The sequence below is a fragment of the Teleopsis dalmanni genome, chromosome 1, assembly GCF_002237135.1.
Source record: "Teleopsis dalmanni isolate 2A chromosome 1, ASM223713v2, whole genome shotgun sequence".
Classification (NCBI taxonomy): domain Eukaryota; kingdom Metazoa; phylum Arthropoda; class Insecta; order Diptera; family Diopsidae; genus Teleopsis; species Teleopsis dalmanni.
The window spans coordinates 16,103,357-16,123,633 of NC_051846.1; the positions used below are offsets into that span (position 1 = coordinate 16,103,357).

The following is a 20,277-nucleotide window of genomic DNA, read 5'->3' on the forward strand; positions in this document are numbered from 1 at the left end:
AGTGAGAATAAAAACATTTGATTTACGAAATTTTTAGTTGAAAAATTTTTTTTTTGGTAATTTGTGCGTGAATCACTTTTTTCCGTGAGGATTTATGATTTTATTCTTATAATTAATTTCACTAGATTTTTACTTGATGAAATATACGGGAACAGTATTGACTGATATTAATTTATTAAGATATTTCATTTCGTTTTCACAACACTGTTTCAGAACGTCAAAATTAGATTATAGTCACTGGTTGATGTGAGCAGAAGTGATAATAAATAAATAAAATAAAATAAAAGCTACGTTAATTTGATTAATATTTAATAATTTAGTTTAATATTGAAGTAGACATTTTTCCGGCGCGAAATATAATTCATAATATTTTTTTAGTTTATTGTGGTTACTTTAGTGTGCGCAGAAATATCAAGGTAAGGTAATTGTTCCCGCCAAAAGTTACTTAAAGTTTTAAACAGAGATGTTAAGAAACTCAATATATAAAAGAAATGTTTGCTTTATCAGTGTTGTAAGTGTACTCTGTAGTGTGTGTAACAGAGTTTACAGCGTTGTATCTGGTCTAAAATGCTGCTATTAAGTGTTGTAAAATAAATATGTAAATATTGTAAATTATTTTGCATAAAACATATGATGTAAATTAATGCAACGTGTAAATAATTCTTCGAATTAATATTTTTACACAAAATATATGATATTAAGTGCGTTTCTGTACTTAAAATTTGTATCATTTGTTAGGGGTTTTGCGTGATATATATTTAGATTTTAATTGAAATAATTAAAAACACTTGATAGATTTAAGTTAAAATCATGCGAATTACATTAATAGTAATTTTCGGGCTTCATGTATATATTAGTGATAGTTATATGGATGAGTGCACATTATGTTGTGGTTGTTGTATAAATAATCAAAGTTTTTCTGGTATTTTGTGCAACAAGGATATATGATGATATATGAATGACAATTAATTATAGTACAAAATATATTGGGAATATATTGCGCATATGTTACTTTACCTTAATTACATTATTCAATATTTCAATTTCCATATGCTTTAATTGTAATAAAATTGATTTACATGTATTAACATGGAAGATTTATCAAAAAGAATGAATGCACGAGTGACAACATTCGCATGGTTCACAAACGTAATGTGAATAGTTTGTAGTGAATAACAGACTTAACAGCTTGATGAAAATAATAATAAGTTTATATACAGTATACGTACGATACATTTTGTACGATGATGGTGGGCAATAAAAAGGCTCTTTAGGTCTTGTGCAAGTTCGAGTAAATTGATTGTAAATTGAGGGAAATAGTAAACTATGTATGGCAGCGGATGTTGGTATTCACTAGAATTTCGAGTAGGGTAAATTAGATAAAAATTAGATATCACCATTGTGAATATTTTATAAGATGTTTAATAAATAAATAAATAAATTTGAAAACTTTTAACCAAAAATAATAAATAAGTGCAATAAATAAGTAAATAAATATTTACATAAGTGCAGTGCAAAATATCCCAAGAAAATTTTAATTTACTTTACCTCAATTTACTCGAAGTCGCACATGTCGTTAATAATTTAAAAGTCCTTGATACAAAAGAGAGTAAACTGAGTTGCTACGTAAATAGTTCAATATTTTTGGCATGTCATGTGTTAAATAGTAGTAGGCTTTTTAAGTATTCCGTATTCTGCCACCCTGTTTTTTCACAAAGAAATATTTTTGCGTTTTATTTATTTCAAGAGCAAAAGGAAAAGCAACAAATATTACAAGCAAAAATTTGTGGTTTAAAAAGTGCTTCATTATTTAATAATTTGTTGAAATAGCTTTTATACTAAGGTAAATTCTTTAAGAATTAGTGGGAAGCAAAAAATTTCAATGAGTTTTTTGGTTGCAGTTAAAAAAAAAATGCTTGACTTAGAAATTGTACCAGAGATATCCTTGGGATGTGAAGCCTGGGAGTTTGTTTTGGGAATGCATTTTTCACAAGCTATTGCCATTATACAATCACAGGTTGGAATCATTAAGGGCGTGCAAGTGCTCTATTCTGAAACAGATCCATTAGGCGTTGATGTTATAATTAATCTTCCTCAAGATGGACTACGCTTGATATTTGATCCAGTTGTGCAACGTCTAAAAACAATAGAGGTGTTTAACATGAAATTGGTTAAGCTTAAGTATGGCGGTGTTTATTTCAACTCACCTGAAGTCTTACCTTCAATCGAGCAAATTGAACACTCTTTTGGTGCTACACATCCTGGTGTATATGATGCTGCTAAACAATTGTTTGCCCTACATTTTCGTGGGTTAAGTTTCTATTTTCCAGTTGATAGCAAATTACATGCAGGATATGCTCATGGATTGGGTTCGCTTGTGTTTCTTAGCGGTGCTTCACCAGTTGTGTCCAAAATGTCATTATATGCAGGCAGTAACGTTGCAGAAACTCGGCCACCACCTCTGCCGCTTGCATGTTACCATCGCCAAATGTATTTGGACTCTGCAGTAGTATTACGCTCTGTGCTTGGAAGTACTAAAGGTCTAAAACTTAAGCTTTTTACTGAAGGGTCCGGACGTGCGCTGGAACCTCGACGACAATGTTTCACTAAGGAAGTGCTCTTCGGAGATAGCTGCCAAGATGTGGCTATGAACTTAGGTGCACCAAATCGCATATTTTTCAAAAGTGAAGATAAAATGAAAATACATTCCTCAAATGTAAATCGTCAAGCACAAAGTAAGCGCAGTGATATATTCTTCAATTACTTTACACTTGGTATAGATGTTCTGTTCGACGCACGCACACAGCAATGCAAAAAATTCATACTACACACTAATTATCCTGGACATTTCAATTTCAATATGTACCACCGCTGTGAGTTCCAATTTCAATTATATGCCGAACGTGCTTTAGATTCCAACACAAAAATGTGTACTGACTCCCCAGATTGCGTGAACATTACAGCATATTCTAAATGGGATGAAATCAGTAGTGCCCTAGCTCCATCTGAGAGACCCGTTGTGCTACATCGCGTAGGCTCTACAAATACTGCAAATCCATTCGGATCTACATTCTGCTATGGTTATCAGGACATAATTTTCGAAGTAATGGGAAATAATCATGTTGCCTCTGTTACTCTTTACTCCACAGCGCCCACCAGGCAGCCAGAACAGTTGTGGCAACAGCATAAAATGCAAGATATTCGTTTGACTGTTGCTTGAGGAAACCTCGATGGCGTCATTTATGTTGTTTAGCGTTTTGTCGTTTAATTGCGTAACATTATGTAACTACTATATATATATGAGAATATTGGCGGGAAGTCGCACTTATGTAACGACATTCGCCTCAATATATCTGTAGAATTTATTATACTTAAGTGTGTTATATATAATCAAAAAATATATTTTCAATAATATTTTATTAACCTAAATAAATAATGATAAAATTACTTAGAATTATTAAATATCTTGTTTGATCTGTTTATTTGGTTTAATTTATGAATTAAATATGATTTCTAAATAAGCAAAAACTTTATATTATTGTAGCGTAAGAAATATTTAGAAATAAAATTATTTTTTTGAATAAATCAAATAATCAAATATTTACTTTAACATTTAATTGGTTCTCCAAACAATTAATATTATATTGGTGTTATGTTCTTGTTATATTCTTCAATGCCTGGTATTTTAACTACAGATCAGCCATGCCTTCAAGTGCAGTCGAATCCGTTACAGACAAGCAAGTGCGCGATGATGTCATAAAATATGATATAAATATTTTACCAGATATGTTGCCCTTATATTACAAACGCCTGTTTCCACATAAACCATTCTACAGATGGCTATCATATGGACTGTGTAAGTATTATGTCCATATGTATTTGCATTGATAAAACAATACAAAATTTGTTTATTCAATAGCCGAAGAAGATGTCTTTAGAAATCGAGAATTCTCTTTTACTTTACCTGATGATGTCTATAGGCGTTATATAAGCTATGAGACCCAAAGTGACATGGAGAAACATATTTGCAAGAAATGTCCCCACAAAATTGACATTGGTGCTGTAATGAATAGAAGGTAATTATATTCACTGTTATCAGTTTTTTTTTGAAACTAATTATTGGTCTTTTTTTAACACTTAGGCCAAGAAATCGTCGTACTATGTTTATGGCAATGGATCCTGTGCAACGAGAATTAGTTTTCGATATTGATATGACAGACTATGATGATGTGCGTACATGTTGCAATGAAGCAAATGTGTGCCAGAAATGCTGGAAATTCATGACTGTCGCTGTTCGTATACTGGATGCTGCATTACGTGACGATTTTGGTTTCGAACACATATTTTGGGTGTTTTCTGGGCGTCGCGGAATTCATGCTTGGGTATGTGATTCTGCTGCTCGACATTTGGATGCTCGTAGTCGTTCGGCAGTGGCAGAATATTTGCAGTTGATAACTCACTCGAGTACGAATGATGGTACTATATCGCGTGTACATATAGGTGATCGGATGCATCATAGTGTTAAACGTGCCTTTAAGATTGTAGAAGCTCTATTTGAAGAAATTATAATTGAAGATCAAAATTTGTTTAGCACTCCTAAGGGTATAGCAACACTGCTGCACATTATTCCTGATGAGAAGGCTAGAAAAGACACTGAAGACTACTTGCGAAAAACACACGATGACGGAGCGCATTCACGTGCGGTGTGGTCGTCTTTTGTGCGATACGCAAATTCAATGCGCATTAGTACGGCAAACATATGGGGCCGTAAATTAAAACATATAGTTGAGGAAGTTCAATTAGCAATGTTATACCCCCGTTTGGATATTAATGTCACCAAAGGCATGAATCACTTGCTTAAAGCACCTTTTTGCATACATCCATCCACGGGCAAAGTTTGTGTTCCATTTAGTGCAAGCGCTGTTGCTAAATTTAATCCTTGCACTGTGCCGACTATTGCACAGTTGCTACAGGAAATTAGTGCTTTTGATGATAAATCCAAAAGTAACGAAGAAACCGAGGACAAAAGCCGCATCAAAGACTACAAAAAAACTAGCATGTTTAAAGGGGTTGTGGTTTTTGAAGAGTTTCTGCGAAAACTTGAAAGTAGTTTTAAATCAAAAGCAATTGAGATTAGCGATCAGAAAATGGAATTTTAAAAATTTTAAAAATTAACAATAGAAATAATAAGTAGAAACGTGGGGTGATCGATCGATGTCATAGTTCAGTCAATTTAGAAATCTGCTGAAGGAACAGTTACTTATAACTAAAACGTAATAGATGACATTTCCCACGCCTACAATAGGAAAAATTAAGTTTATTCTAGAAATAATTATTATGCTTCACTTTATTAATTATATTTAAATAGTTTTATAAATAAAAGTTGTGTTTAAAATTAGTTAATTAGTTTAGCTATTTAAAGTTTATTTTAATTTTCAAGATTAAAACAATAATTAAAATAAATGTTATAAACAATTTAGCATAATCACTGATGATTTCGATTCGTCATTGTAATAAGTGTCAGCTTCAAACTGCAGCAATCCCTCATCTGTGGGTTTTATAACGCTAGTTTCATTAACTTCATTTTCTCCCAAGCGCCATTTAAGTGTAATATTTTCAATATCTTTACCAACTTGTATATCGATTTTCGTAGCATTTGGGAGCATGGTTCCTTTTTCAATTAAAATTTTTGCATCTGCCTCATCGTTATGCCAAATCGTAATTCGATCTTCTGCGAAATGGCTATTTTCTGTTATATCTAATTCTTGTTCGTCGGCGTCTACCAAGAAAGTCGCCTGTCGTGCACAACCTAACGCCACAACTTCGTCGGTCGATAATGTATTGTAAAGCATAGCATCTGGAAATAGTGCTGCAATGGCGGACTGTAACTTAGGTATCTGCATTGTCGCACCCAGTAGCACGATAGCGTTGATTTTTATATTGCTGTGTTCATTAATACTTTTTTCAACGCATTCTGATAATGTTTGCATAAAAGTGCTTATAACAGGTTGAATAAGGCTTTCAAAACGTGCACGAGACATTTGCGAGCTATAGTCGATACCATCCATCAAAGAATCAATATATATTTGAGTAGAAGGCAGTGTTGTTAATATATGCTTACAATTCATGGCTGCATTACGTATTTTTGCTATAGAGCGTCGACTTTCATGTGGGTCGAGTTTGTATTTACGTTGAAATTCTTCACATATAAACTGTACTAGAGCCTCCGAAAATTGTTTACCACCAATTGGGAAAGGACCGTAAGAGTCCAGTTGTGTATAAAAGCCGTTACGAACTTGGTACAGTGCAATATGGCTAAAAAGACCACCGCTTTTTACAGCTAATATATATTTTGATTCTGAAGATATATCAGTTTCACCAATACTATAAGCCAATAAAGCTGCACTTGGTTCTGAAATTATTTGTGCAACATGAAATCCAGCATCCTCCGCACTCTGTGCCAATAATTCACGTGCTTTATCTGGATAATAACTTGGAATTGATAGCACCACAATTGGTTTTTGTTCAATATCAGAGTGAAACTGTCTAGCTAACTCAAGTTCAGCTTTAAACAAATGCATGTGTATATCAAAAACATTCAATTGTTTAGTATTTTCTTTCTCATCGTCCTCGCCTGGTATTTTGCTTCTCAATATGAATTTGTGGATGGTTGAATCATACTCGCATGGTATATCTTTAGCGCAAGTTTCGAGTTTTTCTTTCAAACTGTCCTCGGGCAAGAGCATTTGAAAACTGTTTGCTACACCCTGCTTGGGCCGTGAAGCCATTTTTTGTTTGGCAGTTAAACCGCATTCAATTTCCTTCTCGCCATCCCACAATAAACACGCCTGCGACACCCGATCTCCTTGTTTATTTGCGATTACTTCTGCTTTGCCATCGGCTTTGACATGTGCAATACATAATGTACTATTTCCAACTTTTACCCCAAATCTTGGCCACATAGTTATAAATTTTTATTTATAAATAATATACTTTTTATACTACTCTAAACTTTAAACTAATAAATGCATCAACAGCGTGTTAATTCAATTGCCATATCTGCTTTTAAGTACCGTATGACAATTTCATGCAGTGTTGTAAGCTTGATATCAAATTTTTCTGGTACAAAATTTTTTGTTATTAGAGATTTTACGTTTAACTTTAACATAATTATTTAATATTTGAATATTATATAAAACCATCTTAATAAATTATTTTATCAACGAATATAATATTATGTTATACATCTAATAATATTACAGAAAAATTTTTTTGTTCTAGTTCTGTATATATGTTTTGAATTAATAAAGGTGGCAACCCTTCATATGTAACAAAAAACAATAATAACAACAGCAACAAACAAGAGTTGAAAATTCTTAAAATTAAAGGGTATTGTGTTTCTTACAAATAAATGTAATAATTCACGATTAACTTTTAACTAAGAATAAAGGTAATCTTTTGCTTAAATACTTTTAAAAAAAATAGTGCGATTGCGGAGAGTAATTGCTAAGGCTGTAGCCGCCCTGTGCGTGATTATGTTTCATCGATTTGCCAAACAAAAAATTTTTCAGAGGGGATTCAATGTAAAGAAAATAATTTATCTCAACCAAAAATTTATAGAAAACTTGTATTCTTATTTTAATATTATTGAAATGGTTAACTAAAAATCTTAGTAGTAGTGCTTATAAGTACATATAATATAGTACATATTTTCGTTTTAGACAATGGATTTGCTACAAATTGATATTTTTGTAATATAAGTTTTAAAATCATTACTCATCGCGCCGTCCATAATATACCTAAGCGATATGGATGATAATCTCAGTACCAATTCAAGTGAATCAATAACTACAAGTGGCGAATACGAAATTGTGACAGAGAGTAACGTCGTTACTCCGATTGAAACAAAACAATTGATCGATGGTTCTTTAGAGCCGTCCAGATTGGAGTGCAAGTCACCAACATTGGACATTTCCAACAATCGCAACATATCCGATATTCAACACGAAATGACGGATGCCTTACGTGACCTAGATCTTGAGAGGAGTGCAGGAGGTAAATATTAACAATTATGACTCATGTTCTCCACCGACTTAAATTGAAGTTAATTTTAATTGATTGATTTTTTTTTAATTGAACAAAAACAAAAACAAATTAATTAAATTCATTGAATCAATTTTGGATATTTTTTAAAATAATTTCCATAATAAAATTATATATTCACATAATATGTATGTAATTTATATAACGTAACATAGATTTGGTTGAAATGTGATTACAGCAAAATACAAAATTTTTCTCGTATAAAATTATTATTAAGAACCAAACATAAGAGTAAAATAAATATAAAAATAAAAATAAAAACAAATAAAATAAGTTAACAGAAGAACAGCTGCAAATTGATAAATACAAACAAAATGCTGCTATAGTAACATCAAAACGCCCTCATTAGACGTGTCAGTTTTTCAGTTTTCAGTTACAGTATTCGGAAGATATAAAAAATAAAAATTAACCTTTTTGTGTGTATAGCTTCCTCTTCTAGTGTTAAAAATAAGAGCTTGACGTTGCCATTAAAAGGAACTTCTAGTCCCGTTCTAATGGTACCAGACAATAGTGATCATTCAAATATAAAAAGCCAAAGTTTACCACGGCATGCAGACTACACACTCACTCCTAAAAGTGAAGATGCCTCTACATCCGAACCTAATCGCGTAGGTCATTCTGTATTTTATGACTGTATTGATGCCAGTCCTGCAAATCTTGAGGAAAAACGCGATGCTATGAAGCCAGAAAAGAGTGATACCGACGATGAAGGTAAATACATATACAAGTCATGCTTTTTAATTGGTATACATTCTCATTATATATATATTTTTTAAAGTTTCAGATATTGACCAAGGCTGTACAATATTCTCAGGCGTTACATATTTAGGAGCAGCTAATATAAATGCTCCCAAGTCGGAAATTGATATTTATCGCATTATGAGCGAACTAAATAGTGGCACCAGTACAGGCTTAAAAATTTCAATTTCCATACCGAATACATCTGAAGGTTTAGTAGTGTAAGTACATATTTTTAAAGGCAATGATAAAATTTTAAAATAATTATTGAGTTAATTTTGCAGTTTACATGATGCTGAAAGCAATTCAGTCATAGCAACATATGAAATTCAAAGCATTATATTATATTTTCGCGGTCCAGTAGAAACAGTCGAGAATGGTTGTTTCGCTTTTACTTGGCTACATGGAGAGTCTTTATTTCAGTGTCATGTATTTCGTTGCCATATACCAGAAGCTGTAAGCCAAGTTAGTGGTAGGTTTTAACATCGTTTCTCAGCATGTGAATTCCAGTATTTCCAGTATATTTTTTTTTGTATAGCTTGCTTTCAGAAGGCTTTTCAAACTTATCTTCCCAGTATGACCTGTAGCTTGACCTCAGCGGTGGACAGCAACATGATAAATTCGGTCACATCAGATTTAAGCGGTAATCCACTTACTACAGCTGGATATGAGTTCATTGTATCATTAGAAATACGTGAAAGAGTTACTAAAAGCACATATTCTGCTGTACCACGTGATCGAAGCTGCTTCAAATTGCGTGCAAATGTGGATAAGGAGGTTTATATAACAGTAAAACAAACACCTTCAACAGTATTGCAGCCACTATTAATTGAACGATGTTTTGGTGTTCTTTTAAGTGCTGGAAAATTAGTTCGACAAGCTGATATGCAACTTATTGATTTAATTTCCATGGATTATCAGTTGCCAGGATATAGTTCCTCCACTGATTGTTCGGTGGCTGCTCCACTTACTCCTCTTTGTCTGAATCCTTACTCTATACGTGCAGAGTGGAAAGCTAATGAGAAAGCATTCGAGCAGTTAAATGTAGAAGGATCTAAAACTTTTTTAACAGTTGGAGTGGATATCGTCATACGTGGCATACGCGAACCTGTGCGTTTTATTATAGAAACGTCTGTAACTATACAGTCAGCAAATGAGATACGTATTATGGATCATTTTATGTCGAAGCGACCTATGACATTACGTTTTTACTTGCATCTTAAGCGCACTGAACAGGAACAAGGTAGCTGGGAAGTAAGTTCGATCGACCCCTCGGAAGAGATACTTGAACAGCCACAACAATCCTCATCATATTTGCTAAAGTTTGGAATGAACAATTTGTCACGTATTGTGCGCTCCTCTTCAATTGTGTCTATAGAAGATGAATGTCCTACAGATGAATTCAGTTCGGATGATGAACCTTTACTTAGTGGTACAGGAGAAGTTTCAAAAGAGTGTTCACAAGATACTTTAGACGAGTGGGATCCAATACTGAGAGAATGGGATGGTGAAAAACGACCAAAAAACTTGGCGGCTTTAGTACGCTTAGGTGTGCCAGAAGCCTTACGTGAAAAAATTTGGCAAAAACTTGCTAAAGTAGAAGCAAGAACGGATATGAATGATATGTATAAAGTATTAATAACTAAGGTAAAACTTACTAAAGACTAGTATAGTATGTTCATATGATTGATAACGGAAATATGTTTTAAGGAAACAAACTGTGAAACTGTTATTCAGAGGGATATACATAGAACATTTCCAGCACACAAATGTTTCAAGGAGAGCGGGGGATCTGGTATGCGTTGAGCTTATTAATTTTTATTAATTTAATTATATAATAATTGAAACGATATTGTTTGATATTGTTAGGTCAAGATGCGTTATTCAAGGTATCGAAGGCTTATGCAGTCTATGACAGCGAGGTAGGCTACTGTCAAGGTTTAAGTTTTATTGCCGCTAGTTTGCTGTTGCATGTAAGTCTTAAAAATAAAGTAATACTGTATTTCTAAGTTATTATATATTTGTTTCTCACACGCAGATGCCGGAAGAAGATGCATTTTGTGTGCTTGTTGCATTAATGTATGATTATGGTTTACGTGACTTGTATAAGCAAGGTTTCGAAGTTTTATATTTGCGACTATATCAATTAGATCGCTTAATTAAGGATCAATTACCTAAACTACATGAGCATTTTCTTGTTTGCGGTGTAGAGACGCATATGTATGCATCTCAATGGTTTTTAACTCTGTTTACGGCACGTTTTCCATTATTTTTTGTTTTCCATGTGCTTGATGTATTCCTGCTTGATGGTATTCCTTTGTTATTTCAAGTGGCCATAACACTTTTGTCTATCTGTGAAACGGATCTTCGGCAACTTGACTTTGAGGGAATTCTTAAATATTTTCGGGTAACTTTACCAAAGAAATGTCGTAGCTCCAGTCAGGCGTGTCGTATTATGAAAATGGCTTGCGATAAGAAAGTGAAGAAGTTGAAACATTATGAGGAAGAGTTTTTATTAAAGAAACAACATAAGGAAAGAGCAGAGAAAGAAGCACAAATTTATGAAAATAAATTTGGTGAAGAACGGAGGAAACTACAAGTCGAAATAGATACACTTCAACAGAAACTTAATCAGGCAAATGAGAGCGCTGTAGAGAAAGAACGAAAACACACAGGCATTATACAGGATTACAAACAAATTATACAACGTCTTGAACAAGATATGACGACATTAAATGAATCATTAAGTGATACAATGGTAAGTGTGTATTTTGATTTTTGTGTAAACTTTTTTAACTTTGTTGCTCCCTTTTTTATATATAGAATATTATATCGAAATGCAAGAGCTGTGCTCAAAAGCTAGAGCATCCAATTGCAAGTCTATCGAACGACATTTTGGCTGACAATAATAAGGTCGTGAGAAATTTGACACGAAACGCAAATGAAACTAATTTGGGTCCCTTGGATCCGCTTATAGTAGCTACGCAACGTATCCGTGAATTGGAACTGGAGTTAGCACAAGCAAAGTTGGCACAAGTTGAAGCAGAATGCAAAAACCAAGATCTTAATCATCAACTTAGTACAACAATAACTGAAATGCAAACTAATCGAAATAGCTGGCAACCTTGGTTATCGAAAACATTTAACACATTACAGGAAAAGGTATCAACGCGCGGGAGTCGCGATGTGCCAACATTCCAGTCGTATACAAATCATGCTACGTCATCTTCGACCGCCGGAAGTGAACTTAATTCACCAACCAGTAACCAGGTAACCTAAGCAAGTTTCTTACAACTCGTTTACTTGTTCGCCATTTTACTTTAATCTTATTTCAATGGAATACATCTTTATTTATATGCTGTATGTACTGTATGTGCTGTATATGCTACACTTGAGTACAGACAATAAGATTTAATGCACGGCATCGCTTACACACAATATACATACATATATGTACTCAGATATATTAATCAGTAGTAGATACATATATATTTGTGGAGAGCCCACTTATTATTTTGGCTTTTGAATATGATTTTGATTTTTATACATGTAAAAAATACTTTTACAATTATTTACACACTTTTATTTTTAAATAAATTAGATTTTTAAGTATATAAGCGATTATATAGATTTAATACTTATTTTCGTTAACACTTTGTTTATTTTATATTTAAATAAATTTGTTCAGTAATTGGTTCCAAACAATATTTGATTAAAAATTTTCTGTTGTGATAATAATTTTGGATTTTAAACAGGAATTTAAGGCGTTCTCAGTAAGCGGATCACCAAAACTGCAAGCAAAATTCCAATCGGCTAAACTGCGGAATAGCATTGACAGCTTAAGAAACATAGTTGTACCACCCGACACCGGCAAAAACATTTTGAGTGATAATCTAAAGCAGCAGATACATTCCCAACCTTAGGTTGCGATTGATTTAGTATTTAAAATATAAAAAAAAATAAATGAATTATGGATCATTATAATTATTATATAGTAAAAATTAAAGGCATGTAACACATATTTATACACATAAACATACTTCTAGGGTAGACAAAAAGATATATACTCGCAAATATATAAACTCACTGTAGAAACCAATTTATTATGTACTTATTGTGACCTTTTTGGTGCAAACCTTAAAAAAATGTTTTCGGTTGGTAATGTAAGTAGAACCCACGCGATTAATTTTTCCTTACATGCACCTGGAATGGTTATACCACCTCATGCTTTTGTTATGTGCATTTACTATTTTAAAAAATAGTATTTTAAAATTTGACTTTACTTTACTTAACTTCACACTTTTTGTATTATTTCGCCCATTCTCGTATATAGCTTTTTTTACGCTGTAGTTTGAAACTGTCAACCGATCTGGACGGAACTGCTTTCGATAATATACCAGATATCAGATTATAAGAAACAATAATGTATATGTACGTTTAAAATGATGCTCATTAAATGAAATTTTGCTTTGCTAAATAATTTGTTTCTTCTTATTAAACATCTTGTTTCGCAAATTAATGTATATACGGAACATGCAACATATAATATACCGTAGATATAGTGCAGAGAAATTTATTATATAATAATATCATATGTGATATATAGTTTTCTGGTTCTGTGAATGCTAGGTGCTAAGTTATTATATACATGTTTCATTTTTACGGTAAATTGCTTCTTCGTAAAATCTTTGGTCCTCTATGAGTTGGCGACAACTACCGCATACGAATGAACTTTTAAAGTTGCACGAGCTTTAACACGACATTGATATAATTCCGCGAATTAACAACCATCGGCTTCGCTGATTTGTTTATGTCGTGAGAATGGATGAAGATGTTCCAGCGAAAAAGGTGTTTGAAACAGTAGTTGGCGGAAGAAGACGTAGAGTGATTAAGTTGAGGGAGCACTAACTCCACGAACCACGGGTCTCCACGAATTAGAGCTAAAATTTTTGAAAAATCATATAGTAGTCTTGTCATCAGAATTTTTGTATAGTATAAAAAAAGAAAGAGAGACCTAGCCGTGGACAATTTTCAATTTCAATTTTAAGCTCAATTCAATTTCATTTTAAACTATATGGTTTAGACATCAATTTATAATATAATTTATTTTATATGAAATCCGAATTATCTATCAAATACTAAATAGTTGTAATTAATTTATTTATATCCAAAATACTGTTGCTGGATGTGCACTGTCATCTGTATCCCATTTTGTCGTCGGTGTTAAACTTATCAACAATTCAGCTGAAGAACTGCGTTTAAGGTTTTCTGCAGTTTGATGCCGATTTCCAGAGTTCGTAAGTGATTTACTACGTATATGGCGAAATACTTTCTTGTATTCGGGTGTTGAATTATTATTACCAGAATATGCCAACTTATTATCCTTTTTGATGTCGTCGTTGACAGTTTGCAGTAGTTCTTGTCTAATATTACTGAATTCTTCCATAATTTCAACGTCATTGCAGACATCATTGCAGACATCATTGCAGACATCATTCATTGTTTTATTAGATATTGAAGTAGTCGTTGTAACGTCTTTAGCAGCAGTTGTTGATTTACACGCTTTTAATATACGTTTCAGTGGCATAATGCTATTTGATGATGTGTCTCTAGATATCTCCGAAACGCCGAAATTACTAGTGTTGCTTAGAAAAAAACTTCTGAAATGGAGATCCAAAATATTAAATATTTAGCACTTTATACGATTGTCTTAATTATACCTGTCATATGGTAAATTAGTGCCGTATCCTAAATTATCTGACGGGAAATAGGCATCAGTAGTGAAAGCTTCAGGTGAAGAAAACGTGTGCCGAAGACGTTGAATCTTATAGTTTTTACTGCCGTTACTTACCACAATCCAGGATCGCTTCAAATAAGTTTGTTCAGTGCAGTTGATGCTCTTGGGCCGTACTGCATCTATGTTAGTTTGTTAGTTGGTATGTTTGAATTTCAACTATTTAACTGATTTTTACTCACTATTATCAGTCGCTGTTTGTGTGGATTGTGGAATGGCTAAAGTGAATGATATATTGAGTGAGTCATCCTGGAATTCGTTTGAACATTCGAGTTGACTGGATGCACTAAATATTAGGAATATAGTATTTGAATGAAACTATAAAAAATCACACTGAAAAAAAATTAAAATAAGTACATACGAGCTTGTTGGTTTCTGGAGCTCTCCAACTGTTGTGGATAGTTCACGCCCAGAGGAAACCGACAACGGGCTCGTTGAAACCCCAACTGATTTGCACTTGCATTGGACTTGTTTAGTTGACTCAATCGCTGTCGTCGTTGTAGTACCTGCAAACGTGATTCTTGTTTTAAATTAGAAAAAAGTTTTTAATTTAGAAATTATTATGAATGATATAAATTTTGAATGTTTAGTATAATGGAAATTACCACATGCTGCTGTTGCCATGAGTATACGACTTATTTCTTGCTGGTTAAGAATCGTCGCAACATGGTTATTTGCATTTGCGGCATTTGCGGCATTCGCGATAGCTGCTGCAGCAGAAGTTGTTGGCAGTTCACTATTATGAATAGGAACGGTTGATTGTACAGTAATAGTGCTTGCTGCGCGACTACAGCAACGTTCACGATGTTGTCGATGACGCTGGTGACGCTGCCGTTGCCTTGCTTCACGCAATTCCTGTTCCATGCCTATTTTTATGACCTCATCATAATCTGGTGGGGCCTCATAACTAGGTGGTTGATCTGGAGGCATTTCTTCTTGTCGATCTTATGAATGATATAATAATAAAAAATATTGTTGCTAATGTTATTTAACGTTATTTAAATATTATTTTACCCAAGAGTTCGCTTATAGTTTGCAAGTGATTTTGAAGTTCTCGTTGGTGACGTGCCCTAACACCCATTCTATAAAGTATGACCATCCAACCAGAAAGTACGGCAAATATGCCTAAAGTACTAATTATAAAAATACCTGTTGCTGTTTTCAAATCAGGATACTGCTCTATTTTTGGGAAATAGTAATTAGGTTTATGCGAATACCATCTTCGATCATTATGCAAATGTGCCCAATCTTCTTCACAAGTATCTGGTTCGTCTGTGCCGTCTCCACAGTGATCAAAGCCATCACAGTGAAGTCTTATTGAAATGCAATGATTGTTACCACATAAAAATTCGGATCCAATATAACAATCTTAATCAGATTAATATATATTTGATGTGCAGCAATTAATTGTGAAAGGGATAATTAAAAAATCACTGATATAGTTATTTTTGTTATTTTGTACATACTTAAATAGTTGAAGACACTGTACACAATAGCCAACTTCGAAGACATCCCAAATACGCCACGTAGTCTTATATAATAGCCGGTAAGTATTGGAACTGTATGAGTTTCCTTACTCATGCCATTGTTAGGCCAGACGACATCTTCAATTTCCAGTGCATCTGAAGTAGTACCCTGACGTATGGTTAAATCTGATCTTGAAGCCATTCCATGAAACTCCTCCACTTTTAATGATATATGCGTTTTCATCATCATATAGTTATTTCCCGGTTTAATAATCCATATACAGTCATATAAGCGAACATCAGTTGTGTTCTCTATCATGTTCATCATAGTTATAGCACCACCCGGTCCAGTAACCATGCCACCACAGTCTGTAAAAAAGAAATAAAAGGAATACTTCAATTTATTATTTTAAAACTTTTAGTGATAAAATAAACCATTTTTAAAATTATTTCATATATTTTTTAATTGATTAAATGAGGATATGAACTGTTAGTAAAAAATGAATTTTGATTATGACTAATAAGATTTTTCTTCACACCTCGTGTTTGGATCACATATTTGCAAATGCATGCATATCAATTCAATTCATTAAATGACTATATAAGAAATACTGATACCTACAGGGACTGACAGTAGTGGATAATATATAGACGTAGTAGATAAAATTTGTATATATAGTAAAAAAGCCTGTTCTAAGAGAGTGTAAAAAACTGGACTCAATAAAATAAACACCCATCCTGTATTTAATATCGCTATTCTATCTATTCTGTGTATAGAGTCCCATTGCGCTGTTATTGGAAACTTTCGCGCATCATCTAACATTCATTCGATTCGATTCCTAGCAATGATTTCGCGACTTAAACGCAATTAGCTTTTCAACAAAATTAATCTGTAATTTTTTTGAGAGGAGGTAGCGTGTCTTCCGTTAAGTTAGGCTACGTTGCTAACGGAAAGGTGGAAGCATTCTGTTAATATTATATATATTATAAATTCAGCTTTACTGACTACTTAAGTCCCTATTGCATATTTGTCTATGTATCAAGTAGTTAGAAGGTATTTTATGTAAAAAAAATTAGTATAAAAGGATCGAACGTTTCACGGATTTTAGTTAAGTATCTTAATATTTTAATTTAACTTTAAACAAGTATTTAACCGATCAGAGAACTGATATTTCAAAGAATCCTAGTATCCCGTTTCTGGCTTGCAAGAACAGGGTCAGATTAACATGCAGAATGTGAATAGAATTCTACAATGAGATGACTTTTTCTATAATATTGAACAATCACATTTAGAAATGATTAAAGCATGGGTCAAACTGTGTTGTTTGTTAAATGGACAACAATAGCTCTGTTTTACTGAAGAAAGGTACCTCTTTATAAGTAAGCAATAAATAATTTTAATAAGTTCTTTTTTGGAGAGTAAAATTTTCACTTGATTTCTTCGTGCTCACTTTAAGTAAGATTTTTTAATTGCTAGTATCTAAATAGGTAAATCTAGAAAATAGCATAAGAAATATTAAGGTATGTCTACAATCAATGTTACATTTTGATTTTTATTTCAATGGATAGGTTAGCGTATTAAATTGACGGTTGGTATTTTATTCAGATAATTTATAATTTATATTATTGCTTTTCAAAAAATTTCAATACTTATTTTCTTTAATCGAAGTAGATTTTCTTAAATTCTATATAAATAGGAGTTACTATTCCATAAGAGGTGGGTTAATTCATTGTTCAACAATTCATAGATAAACCAATCACCATATTCACTTACAAATAAGTGAAATTTTAAATCGATAATTAAATGAAAGTGTGAAGACCTATAAGTGTATAAGGTAATAAATTACCTGTGTATGGAACTAGTCGATCCTCTTTTAATTGTTTGGATGAGACGAAAGTTACTTGAGCACGAAATCCTGTACTCGTAACTCCATTACCACGAAACTGAAGTAATAGAGATTTGCCACTGCTAATAGTTATCGGTGGACGAAAATGCTCGCCTGTGTATGAGTCAAGCATTTGACCATTTGAATCAAATATTTCCATAGTAGATGATATTCCAAGCTGGAAATCTGTAAAATCTAAACGTACATGACAGTTGTCTGCCTCACATGTTAAAATGTGTTCTATGCTGTAGTCACGTAAGTAAGGCATAGGAAAAAATGGCGTTGATATAATATTTCTGTTTTCATTATTAATGGATTCTTTTGGTGAGCCACTGACAATTTTTACGTTCCCTAAAAAAATATAAACAATGACTCCTATGGATGTCTTGAGAAATATACATACTTTCGGAGAAATATTGTAAAGAGAACACGTGACTATTAGTCGCTCTATAGAAGAATTTCAGCATGAGTGTTCGTGTTCTGCTGCGAAATATTTTTCCATCACCACAAAATTCTTGTCCTGAAATAGTAGTATCATATGGTGGCTCTGAGAACTGTATATGCTCGCAAGGACACATAGATGATTTAACTGTCGAGACTCCAGTGTTAGCGATACGTTCGCATGTTTTTGAAAAATTAACGTGGGTAAAGGATATACGAATTACGCAGGCGGCACAAGTTACCAATTCAAGATTGCATTGGTACCAGATATCGCTGGTGCGATTATGGATGTTGTTCGCATTGTTAGTATTTGTTGTAGAAAATACTGTACTCTATAAAGAAACACACACGTTTGAATATTTCTGAATGTAACTAAAAAACATTTCATTTAATAAAAAATATTAGCTATTAACGCACTCGGTATGCAGAGGTAGTAACATTTCGAGCATGCAAATCTCCTCTTTCTCCCAATTCAAGAAAATATCTACGTCCATTCCAATAGTTGCAAATATCCAAATCGTGGTAGTTGTTGGCAGGATATGCCAAACAATGCGATATACACTTAAATAAGCATTCACATAGAAGCAACAAAACTATGGGGAAATGGCTCGAATGGAATTTTACTTGAAGAATTTGCATGTCCTATATCCTCAGGGAACCGTTTATAGCTTTAGTAATTCAAAATTTTTTTCCATGTGTGTGTCCTTGTTTAAGCTGATATTAATATTAAAATAGCAAACTTAATAACAAATTTTCCGCTTTATAAATAGCCGTTGTTGAATGTTACACATATGAAAGACACGGAAAAACTATGCACATAGATTGGTAAAATCTAATAATTGAGCCCAAGACACTAACGACACCGAAGACCTAGCAGTGCATGTTATGGAATTACTAAGTGGTGGCGGCAGCGTAATATTTTTCAATTTTTCAATTCAATCAATACCCCAATAAAAGTGCAGAGATGTGCTCTTTGTGGGAACAAAATATTTTCAATATTATTTGTAAGTTTATTTCATTTCTTTCACATACAAATGCATAACTGAACTTAAAGGGGTTAAAAGTTTTCAATTTGCATCAAATGTTCTATTAAAGAAAAGTGTATGTACATTTTTATTCCTTAGAATAGAGGACAGTATAGAGACAAAGTAATTGTTCTTGACAGCATGTTGAGATACTCTATCATAATGCGCTGAAAGCTCTTCTAGACTGTTCTTGTAGTAATAATAAGTTATTTTGCTAGACTCATACTTATTAGATCATCCTATTGAGGTTGAAACTGCTGTAATAATAAAAAACGCGGTAAACGAGGTAAAACGCGGTCATATGAATTTCAATTGGCTGTAATCGCAAATTCAATATCTTCAAGTAGAGCCCAATACGTTTATTTTGAAAGAGTATGACCAGCTACTGTTTAAACAATATCTCCTCGTTTGCTGTACAGATGGAAATCCTAACGGCCACACGCTTAGTAGAAAGCTTCCCTCATCATGCATACGTCGCGTTCATTGTTCGTATCATGAATACATCAACTCCCAGTCATTCACATCTTCATCTCACCCAACCTATGTATTTATCTTGTGTAACTTCCATGTAGGTATCCTGCTTTAGAAGTAATCGCGGTTTATTACAACACTAACGAAGTTATCTTTTACACCACAAGTTCTTGTTGCTTCTGGAATCATGATATGGATCCAACTGTCATCAACGACCAGTACCACTAGTAATTTCAATCAGCGTTTTACTATTCGTCATAAAAACAACCAACAAGATATTTCAAAGAACTGGAGAGGTTCCTAAACTACAACTCTACAACTACATTCAACTCTACTCTTATTTGAAAAATACT

The 20,277-nt window shown here is 33.2% G+C and overlaps 5 protein-coding genes across 8 annotated transcripts; 3 read left to right on the forward strand and 2 right to left on the reverse strand.

The window, feature by feature from the left end:
- Positions 1 to 174: 174 nt before the first annotated feature.
- LOC119681018 (DNA primase small subunit) lies at positions 175 to 5,337 on the forward strand. The gene is made up of 4 exons (XM_038094114.1): positions 175 to 416; positions 3,696 to 3,856; positions 3,920 to 4,076; positions 4,142 to 5,337. Exons 2-4 carry the CDS (start codon positions 3,703 to 3,705, stop codon positions 5,157 to 5,159), a joined length of 1,329 nt encoding a protein of 442 aa, XP_037950042.1. The 5' UTR covers positions 175 to 416; positions 3,696 to 3,702; the 3' UTR covers positions 5,160 to 5,337.
- LOC119681112 (UPF0183 protein CG7083) lies at positions 1,729 to 3,419 on the forward strand. The gene is made up of 2 exons (XM_038094233.1): positions 1,729 to 1,843; positions 1,902 to 3,419. Exon 2 carries the CDS (start codon positions 1,913 to 1,915, stop codon positions 3,218 to 3,220), a length of 1,308 nt encoding a protein of 435 aa, XP_037950161.1. The 5' UTR covers positions 1,729 to 1,843; positions 1,902 to 1,912; the 3' UTR covers positions 3,221 to 3,419.
- A 61-nt stretch (positions 5,338 to 5,398) lies between the features above and the next one.
- LOC119680933 (heat shock 70 kDa protein 14) lies at positions 5,399 to 7,099 on the reverse strand. Its single transcript, XM_038094004.1, has one exon. It carries the CDS (start codon positions 6,960 to 6,962, stop codon positions 5,466 to 5,468), a length of 1,497 nt encoding a protein of 498 aa, XP_037949932.1. The 5' UTR covers positions 6,963 to 7,099; the 3' UTR covers positions 5,399 to 5,465.
- Positions 7,100 to 7,376: 277 nt separating this feature from the next.
- LOC119680733 (rab GTPase-activating protein 1-like) lies at positions 7,377 to 12,940 on the forward strand. 3 transcript variants are annotated; one of them, XM_038093727.1, is made up of 11 exons: positions 7,377 to 7,450; positions 7,722 to 8,055; positions 8,530 to 8,814; positions 8,882 to 9,062; positions 9,126 to 9,313; positions 9,380 to 10,488; positions 10,552 to 10,636; positions 10,711 to 10,814; positions 10,880 to 11,599; positions 11,665 to 12,111; positions 12,597 to 12,940. In XM_038093727.1, the coding sequence occupies exons 2-11, from the start codon at positions 7,809 to 7,811 to the stop codon at positions 12,762 to 12,764; spliced, it is 3,534 nt and encodes a 1,177-aa protein (XP_037949655.1). In that variant the 5' UTR covers positions 7,377 to 7,450; positions 7,722 to 7,808; the 3' UTR covers positions 12,765 to 12,940. The 3 variants fall into 3 exon arrangements, with proteins under 3 accessions (XP_037949655.1, XP_037949810.1, XP_037949736.1); XM_038093882.1 differs by having other exon boundaries at positions 8,888 to 9,062; XM_038093808.1 differs by having other exon boundaries at positions 7,401 to 7,583.
- Positions 12,941 to 13,919: 979 nt separating this feature from the next.
- LOC119672861 lies at positions 13,920 to 19,220 on the reverse strand. Of its 2 annotated transcripts, XM_038084010.1 has the most exons (10): positions 18,846 to 19,211; positions 18,391 to 18,760; positions 17,949 to 18,338; positions 16,102 to 16,470; positions 15,650 to 16,003; positions 15,241 to 15,579; positions 14,997 to 15,141; positions 14,818 to 14,921; positions 14,562 to 14,757; positions 13,920 to 14,501 (listed from the first exon to the last, which is right to left on the reverse strand). In XM_038084010.1, exons 1-10 carry the CDS (start codon positions 19,065 to 19,067, stop codon positions 14,003 to 14,005), a joined length of 2,988 nt encoding a protein of 995 aa, XP_037939938.1. In that variant the 5' UTR covers positions 19,068 to 19,211; the 3' UTR covers positions 13,920 to 14,002. The 2 variants fall into 2 exon arrangements, with proteins under 2 accessions (XP_037939938.1, XP_037939940.1); XM_038084012.1 differs by lacking the exon at positions 13,920 to 14,501 and having other exon boundaries at positions 14,676 to 14,757; positions 14,997 to 15,155; positions 18,846 to 19,220.
- Positions 19,221 to 20,277: the final 1,057 nt, after the last annotated feature.